The sequence below is a fragment of the Saccopteryx leptura genome, chromosome 2 (genome assembly GCF_036850995.1).
Source record: "Saccopteryx leptura isolate mSacLep1 chromosome 2, mSacLep1_pri_phased_curated, whole genome shotgun sequence".
NCBI classification, from domain to species: Eukaryota; Metazoa; Chordata; class Mammalia; order Chiroptera; family Emballonuridae; genus Saccopteryx; species Saccopteryx leptura.
In genome coordinates, this window is record NC_089504.1 from 112,718,562 (window position 1) to 112,727,659 (window position 9,098).

The 9,098-nt window shown below is 39.4% G+C and overlaps 1 protein-coding gene across 2 annotated transcripts in view; it reads left to right on the plus strand.

Annotated features, from left to right (window-relative positions):
* The window catches only part of KCNMB4 (potassium calcium-activated channel subfamily M regulatory beta subunit 4), a 57,639-nt gene extending 51,492 nt beyond the window's left edge, over positions 1 to 6,147 (plus strand). The window contains exons 3-4 of one of the 2 annotated variants that reach the window (XM_066368556.1): positions 1,665 to 1,813; positions 2,807 to 2,940. In XM_066368556.1, coding sequence (XP_066224653.1) covers positions 1,665 to 1,770 — 106 coding nt within the window. In that variant the 3' untranslated portion in view covers positions 1,771 to 1,813; positions 2,807 to 2,940. Of the gene's footprint in view, positions 1 to 1,664; positions 1,814 to 2,806 lie in introns of both variants that reach the window. The other variant, XM_066368555.1, reaches the window with a different exon arrangement.
* Positions 6,148 to 9,098: the final 2,951 nt, after the last annotated feature.

Here is a 9,098-nt window from a genome sequence, read left to right on the forward strand (position 1 = left end):
GTGTCCAGTTTTATTTTGTTTTGTTATGTTTTCTGCATAGTCCCTTCACCTTTTTCACTCAGCCCTGCAATACCCTCCACCCCCAACAGCTGTCAGTCTGTTCTCTGTATCGATGAGTCTATTTTTATTTTGTTTGTTAGTTTATTTTGTTCATTAGATTTCACATGTAAGTGAAATTATATGGTATTTGTCTTTTCCTAATTGGCTTATTTCACTTAGCATAATACTGTCCAAGTCCATTCATGCTGTTGCCAAAGGTAAGATTACCTACTTATTTAGGGCTGAGTAGTATTCCAGTGTGTAAATGTGCCACAATATTTTTATCCACTCATCTACTAATGGGCATTTGGGCTGCTTCCAAATTTGGCTATTGTATGTAACACTACCAAAAACATAGAGGTGCATATAGTCTTTTGAATCAGTGTTTTGAGTTTCTTCAAGTATATTCCCAGAAGTGGAATCGCTGGATCATAAGACAGTTTCATTTATAATTTTTTGAGGAAATTCCATACTGTTTTCCATAATAGCTGCACCAATCTGCATTCCCACCAACAGTGCACAAGGGTTTCCTTATCTCCACATCGTCCCCAACATATGTTGTTTGTGGATTTATTGATGATAGCCATTCTGACAACTGTGATGTAATATCTCATTCAAGTTTTAATTTGCATCTCTCTGATGATTAATGGCATTGGGCATCTTTTTATCTGTCTATTGGCCATCTGTATGTCCTCTTTGGAGAAGTGTCTATTTAGGTCCTTTGCCCATTTAAAAAAATTTTTTTATTTATTCACTTTTAGAGAGGAGAGAGAGAGGGACAGAGAGGGAGAGAGAGGAGAGAGAGACAGAGAGAGAGAAGGGGGGAGGAGCTGGAAGCATCAACTCTCATATGTGCCTTGACCAGGCAAGCCCAGGGTTTTGAACCGGCGACCTCAGCATTTCCAGGTCGACGCTTTATCCACTGTGCCACCACAGGTCAGGCCCTTTGCCCATTTTTTAATTGGGTTGTTTGTTTCCTTGGTGTTGAGTTTTATAGGTTCTTTATGCATTGTGGATATTAACCCCTTATCAGATGTATCATTGGTGAATATGTTCTCCTGTTCAGTGTGTTGTCTTTATTTTGTTGATGGTTCCTTTGCTGTGCAAAAACTTTTTAGTTTAATGTAGTCGGATTTGTTTCTTTTTTCTTTTCCATTGCTTGAGGGAATATATCACTATATATTGCTGTAAGAAATGTCTGAAATTTTACTGTCTATGTTTTCTTTCAGGATTTTTCTGGTTTCATGACTTACATTTAAGTCTCTGATCCACTCTGAGTTTATTATTATGTATGGTGTAAAGAGGTGATCTAGTTTAAATTTTTTGCACATATCTGTTCAATTTTCCCAACACCACTTACTGAATAGACTGTCTTAATTTCATTATATGTTCTTGCCTACTTTGTCAAATATCAACTGACCATAAAAATATGGGTTTATTTCTGGGCTCTCTATTCTGTTCCATTGATCTATATGTCTGTTTTTATGCCAGGACCATGCTCTTTTGATTACTACAGCCTGGTAGTATAGTTTGATATCTGGTACATTGGTACCTTAGGATACAAACAGACCAACATACGAATTTTTTAAGATACGAGCTGCGACTCGGTCTGTATTTTGTTTGAGATCTGAGCGAAATTTAGAGATACGAGTTGTGATTTGGGAAGCTGCCGCTAGTTGGCGCATTGGCACACGGGTCCAGTATCGGCAGTTTGATACACGAGTTGACTGACTTATGAGCTCGGTTACAGAAAGAATTAAATTCATATCTCAAAGTACCACTTTGTATTGTGATACTTTCAACTTTGTTCTTTCTCAAGATTGCTGAGGCTATTCACATTCTTCTTTGGTTCCCTATAACTTTTTGGAATATTTGTTCTCGATCTGTGAAATATGCCATTGGTATTTTAATAGGAGTTGCATCAAATCTATATAGATTGCTCTGGGTAGTATGGACATTTTAAAAAAGGGTGGTATCACCAGCAGTTGGAGGTCTGGGTTAGTGCACTCCTCAGGCTGATGCTATAAAAATAGGAGTGCTCGACCTTGGGACATGGCACCTGAGGACAGTGTGGGAAAGTGATTCAGCACAGGGACCTCAGTGGCTGACCCTCTAGATCTCTCCTTGAGGCCACACCACCGAGATATTCTCTTTATGACTCACTTATGCCCTGAGTTGCATTCCCTCTACCAGAGCCTCAGCTGAGTATCTGAGAGCAAGATCCTATGCACTGACCCTTTAAGAGAGCCCCTGGAATTTTAGCAGACTCCTTCTTCTTCTGGAGAGACAGAGCTGATTTTCACTGTCAGATGCTATGCAAGCTCCTCTTTTTGGCTCTGGTGCTCTGGGTTGGGGATCCTGGAATGGGATTGAGACCTGATGCTCTTTAATGGGGACTTTTTGCAGCCAAGATATCCTTCTGGCTTCTCAGCATCCACACGTGGGTGCTCATCTCCTCATCTCCACCCTTCTTGCCAGTCTCTATGTGGCTTCTTCTGTAAATCCTTGGTTATAATACTCCTGTTTCAGTTGGTTATTCATATTGATTGCTCTATACTTTAGCTGTAAATCTGGTTCGGCATTGGGAGGAGGTGAGTGTAGCTTCCACCTACTCTGCAGTCATCTTGAAATCTCTAAGTCTTCACTATTGATGATGGTTATCTCCTTTGAGCCAGAAAGTAAGTTGGATACCAGGTTGTAAAGAGTTTTCAATGCTATGTCAATGCAGTTGACCACTCTTTCTTTCCCATTTTCCACTGTCTTACAGACCAGATGATGTGCTCCTGCATCGCACACATGATGAGATTGTCCTCCTGCATTGCTTCCTCTGGCCCCTGGTGACATTTGTGGTGGGCGTTCTCATTGTAGTCCTGACCATCTGTGCCAAGAGCCTGGCTGTCAAGGCGGAGGCCATGAAGAAGCGCAAGTTCTCTTAGAGGGAAGTAGACGTGTGGAAAGCAAAGCACAGAAGCTGCACCCATTGGCACACATCTACCTGCAGAACTTGTTTCCAGCTCAGGAGATGGAAGGGGCTATGAGAGGTCTCTCAGAGGCTTCTCCCTCAATGGCAGAAGCAACAGGCACAACTGGACAACTTGGAAGCTCATAGATTGTATTCTATGTGTCATAGCGATGGCTAAAGGGTCAAGTTCTTAGCTGTATGGAGTAAGTTTCAGAAAATCTAATAAAATGTTAATTTTCTTTGGAAAGTAACAATATATAATTTTACAGTGTAGTATACAAATCATTATGATTCACGGTATTTAAAAATATTAAAAGAGAGTGGTCTGTGTTCTTTTCTATTTCATTTTTCATCCTTAAAACATCAGGGTTCAAAATAAACAGTCTTCTGGGTTTTATTTGATTCACTTAGACTAAACTTTGACTTGTAAATGAAGATTCCTGCATAAATCTTGACCTCTCTATATAGTCCCCAGTTTGCATTATTAAAAAGTATTATTGGAGTCCTGCTTGAAAAAGGAACACTGTGCTGTTAACTGAGTAGTTAACAGTGTGTCTCCAGTCACTTACATGACTCTTCAACCAGGGATGCTCAAACACTGGGAAAACATAGACTTCAACACTTGCCTTTGCCTATCCACTATTTTTCTCCAGATTATTTCTTAAGAGAAGAACATGGTTCTGAACAAGGCCTGTCCTAGCTCTAAGAGCACTGCACTCCCTTATTCATCTGTTCGTGTTTGTTTTGGATGGATTTTGTCCTTGTGCGATAGAATGTACATAGTGTGAAGGACACCTTTCAGTTTAGTCAAAGGCTGTTTTCATTGCTTTTTCTTTTTTTTTATGTCAGAAGAAATATTTAAGCTCCATTCAAACATTTTGATTTGATTTTTTTGTCCTTGCCTTGATGTTACCAATATTAAACCAAGAATATTGCTGATGTTGTTAAGTTTGCTTGGACAAACCTGGAGACACAACCCAGCTCACATCACAGCTGAGCTTTCTGTGCCTTTATCAAAAGTTTATTGAGGAGACTAGACCTCTTTGCATCTGTTCATAAACTCAAATTCTAAATCTCAATCACAGGTCTCAGTGAATATCAAACCTACACTATTTATTTACTAGGTAGAATCAAACCTTTGTTTAGATGAGATGTACATTTTTAGTGGAGGAACAACTGACAATATAATTTATTTTTCCTTTCTTTAAATACTCTTCAAACATACTTCTAATAGAACAAAGGCATATTAGAATTTAAGGACAAGCTCCTTAGTTAGTTGCTCAGCATCCTAAGAAAGATGTATATTAGTGGAACGATGACTTTCTGACCACTGTTTCCTTAATTTTAGAATGCAAGTAATTGAGACAGCCATAGTCCTTAGCAGAAGGGTGCCGGATGAATATGATAATTTTTATCTAATTCAAGTATTACACTGTGAAAGAGCCCTTGAACACAATATTGATGACTTCCTCTGAGGCAGCTCCAGTGCCTTGACTTCAGGCCCACTTTTCTGTGGCAGCATCCTTGTTGTCTTAGCAACACAGCGAACAATTCTGAAGCAGAGAGAGTCACATGAAAATGGGAATCAGAAAATCATCATCTTTTCATCACATTGTGAATAAAGTAGATGAAGTCTACTTTATTCATTTTGTCTTAATCCAACAAATTAGAGAAAGTAGACAAAAATAGCACATGAACATACACTGTTAGAAAATGGGGAAAGAAATAATATATATGTCAATCTGAGTTTTCATTTACAAGTTTGATACTCATATATTTATATTAACTAAATGCCTGTATTTAGACCCAATGAGTATAAATGACTGTATTCTGTAGGTTGAGTTTTGGAAAAGAGGAGAATCACACATGAGATCAAATGTAATTGTAGGGTCTTGTTTGCTACAACCAGTTAAATTTGAGAGTCTTTATTTATACTTGTCTAATTAAAGATAACCCTAAAGAAAGAAGGAGAGGGCATTTTAAAGATCATAAAAGGTAAAAAAGTTTAACTTCTTAATATTTATTTATTTTTGTATGAGCGAAAAAAGATACTCTAATTTTCTCCTTTTTTTTTTTTTGTATAAATGAAAAAAGAGTCTAAGACTCCAAAATATGTTCTCTCACACAAGATGGACATTTATTTCTTCCTCCCATAATTATCCAGAGATAATTGAGAAGTGTAGGGCAGCTCTGTTTCACAAAGTAATCAAGGGACTCAGGATTCATCTCCCTGTTCTCATTACCAAGGGTAATGGTCAAGCTGGCTCAAAGAAGCACATCCACTGTGCAGCCTATAAAAAGAGAGGAAGTTGGGAGCAAGGTATTTCCTGTAAAGGGAGTGTTAGCCATCACTTTTCTCAGTCCGTAACTACTTATTACATAGCTATAACTAGCTTCAAGGATGACTGAGATCTGTACAGCTGGATGAACATGTGTCCGACTAATAACTCCAGGGTAAAGCTTCTATTACTAAAAGGAAAGCGGGAGGTATAAAAACTAGACTAATAGAAAAGAATGATGGATAGCCCATGTCAATGTGAAAATCTGCGCAGGGCTGACAACGATCTTTACTGTGGCAAGAAACAAGGTACTTGGTAGACCCTGAATCTGCTGTCTGGGAGAAACTCGTCCATTGTTTGCTGTGGCCCCTGGTTTGACTGCTAGGAAATGCTTGCTCATCAGACTCATAGCAACACCTGAATCTTGGGGAAGGCGGGGCATCATAGCTGTTGCCAGGCCCTGCCTGCTCGTGCAGATTTGTAGAGCTAGATTTCCTTAGGAATTGAACAAACATAGGCTATTTATAGGCCAGGATTATAGTTCACTTGGCTGTGATAAAGAGGCCAACTCCATATTTGATGTTTGGCTGCTGACAGCTTTCAAGCCTCTTTATTTTCCTCCCCTTTGCTCCTAATCTCATCTGGGCAAGCTGATTAGAAGGCTTGGGTGCCTCCCTCTTTGGTGCAGTAGATGAGAAGTTCAAATCACACAAGCTCTGGCCTGCGCGCAGGAATCCTCACCCCAATCTCACACCCTAAGGACAATCCAAGCCAAACCAGCCAACTAATTTTTGGATCTGCCTGGGGACTTGCCCTGCTCTCCCCAGAAAGTCTCAATATGTGAATAATAAACCTTTTCATATCCTCTTGGTGTGTGTGTGTGTGTGGTTATTGGTCTTAAATTAACCTTCAAACCAGATTTTGGATTAGGGGGCCCATCTGAGGGGTGCCCACAACATTGGTGATAAAATTTCACCAACATCAGAGTGGGTGTCTGCTCTACTTGGTTTCAGTTAGTTCGTGTGGCAGTGACCACAGCCAAACGGTAGCTACGCCTACAGTTCCTAAGCCAGCAATTGCTTGGCTCACTCCGCGTTCCTCAGTTTAATGGCAGACACCTTGATGCTTCCTGGAGCAGTAAGTTTGAGTGAGGATGCAACCCCCTTTGTCTTACCTCTTCTGCTGAGCTGAATTCCATTGTCTCGCCCAGTAATACTGAATGGAGACACTGGAGAAAGACAGAAAACTAACCTCGTGCTGTTTGGACAGAAGCAGCTAAGCTGCAGGATACATGAGCTGCAGGATACATGTGCAGCTCCTGCAACAAAGCTGTGCTAACTACGTGTGTGTGTGTAGTGTGTGTGTGTATGTGTTTTTTAATTTTTTTATTGAATTTACTGGGTGACGTTAGGTAATAAAATTATACAGGTTTCAGGTGTTCTTGTAAATGAGTTCTTGTCTCACCTCAACTATTTTTCACAGTATTTTACCAAAAACCAGCAAAGAGTAGCCAATGCATATTATCACTGGTTTTTTCTACCCACTGTCTCCAGGGCTGCAGGCCTGCCCTCCATGTTGTGGCCAGTGACAGTTTTTCCTAATGGTTAGTCAGCGCATAACAGGGGTCTCTGGTTTTCCATCCCACATTATCTGTTTCCTCGCTGCTGGCTGCCTGGCCATAATGCCAAAGCCGAAGAGTTTAGATGGGTGTTATGATGGGGAAATCATTTACGTTGCCTTTCTCTGAATTGTCTCAGCTGGTGACTCCCAGATCTGTGATCTGCCCTCATCTGTTCCATGATTCAGATAGATATTGCAATAGCTCTGATGCACTCCTAGGTGTCGGTCACAAACTTAGTGATGGGCAGATAATGCAGTGACAGAATAAATAATGAGACAAAATAGCAGACAACATGGGTGGGAACCATTTACCTGAATTAGATAGTTTGTTCTTCCAAAAAATTACTGAAATATATCAAAGCATTTAACAACCACCTTTGCCGATAGCTCAGCATCCCCGTCCCAAGTGCTACAGTCCAGATACACTGTACTCTTCTCAGGGTCTGTGCACATGTGGTCCTATCCACAGTGTGGGCCTCTCTTCTCACCGTGTGTGCATATCTGTTTTTTCTTATCCATTAGGTCAGAGCTTATATATTGTCTCTTTCTAGAAGCCTTCCCCAACCATCCTATGTAAGTAGATTCCTCATGTCATTTTCTTCTTCTTTATCCTGCTTTCTTCCTTTGTATTGCTGCTTATATTTATATATTTGTTTGTTTACTTGTCCATAAATACATCTATTTATTTCTCCTATTAGATGATAAGATCCGTGAGGGTAGAATGGTATTGGTGAACTGTTTTTTCACCACTTACACAGTGCCTGACACATTAAGGTGCTAAATATTTATTGAATGGGTAAATGAATGACTGAATGCTTTCCAGACTGTTTATATCCTCTGGGTGTGTTGTTTCCTATATCACTTCCTGTCTTGGGAAAGTATGCCTTACCTTTAAAGCCCAGACTTCTCCCTCCATCCTACCTGCAAAATGAATCACTTCTTCCTCTGCGATCCTATAGTACTTCGTACATACTTCTATGATTTCAAGAATTTAGCATGCATTGTAAGATTTTATAATTTGTCTTATGGTGGTTAATCCATTCTTCCTTACCTCTCTACCTTATGAGACAAGAAACATATCTTATTGGTCTTTTTTTTTACATAATGACAAAAAATAACTAATAAACCCCACCTGACTCTTATTAAGTGCTTTCAGTGTGCATCTAAACCCTTTCTCATAGAGCATAGTTAACCTTGGTGAAAGTGTAAATTAATAAATAAACAAATATATGTTGCAATTTTGGCCTTAAAAAGGAAATTTATAATAAAGATAGCCTAATATTTTTGTTTAAGTATCATCTGCTGCCTTTTAAACAAGTGGACAGTGAAAAAGTTACTGTATTTGTTATCAAATTACCTAAAAATTTAGCAACTTAAAAGAACAAATGTGTTATACAATTTCTGAAAGTCAGGAATCAGGAAGTGGCTTCACTGTAATTCTATATTATTCTGAAATTTTGCTTCTTAGATCAATGCATGGATTAGGGGTACAGTGGAATAACATAAGAAGCAGGATGGGAATCACAATAAAAAACTTTTAATAAACTCTTAATAAGAATATAATTGTTCATTTGATGAGCACCTTGGAACAAAAAGTGAGCAAGCCAGTTGTCTGCATTTTTTTGATTGGCATGAGACTCTTCCAAAAGAAGTCACTGGAGACTTTAAGAATAGACTTTACAATAAAGTAGTACAACCATTATGGAGGAAAGTATGGTGGTTCCTCAAAAAACTGCAAATAGAACTACCTTATGACCCAGCAATCCCTCTACTGGGTATATACCCCAAAACCTCAGAATCATTGATACGTAAAGACACATGTAGCCCCATGTTCATTGCAGCACTGTTCACAGTGGCCAAGACATGGAAACAACCAAAAAGCCCTTCAATAGAAGACTGGATAAAGAAGATGTGGCACATATACACTATGGAATACTACTCAGCCATAAGAAATGATGACATCAGATCATTTACAGCAAAATGGTGGGATCTTGATAACATTATACGGAGTGAAATAAGTAAATCAGAAAAAAACAAGAACTACATGATTCCATACATTGGTGGAACATAAAAACGAGACTAAGAGACATGGACAAGAAAGCGGTGGTTACCAGGGGTGGGGGGAGGGAGGACGCAGGAGGGAGGGAGGGAGAGAGTTAGGGGGAGGGGGAGGGGCACAGAGAACTAGATAGAGGGTG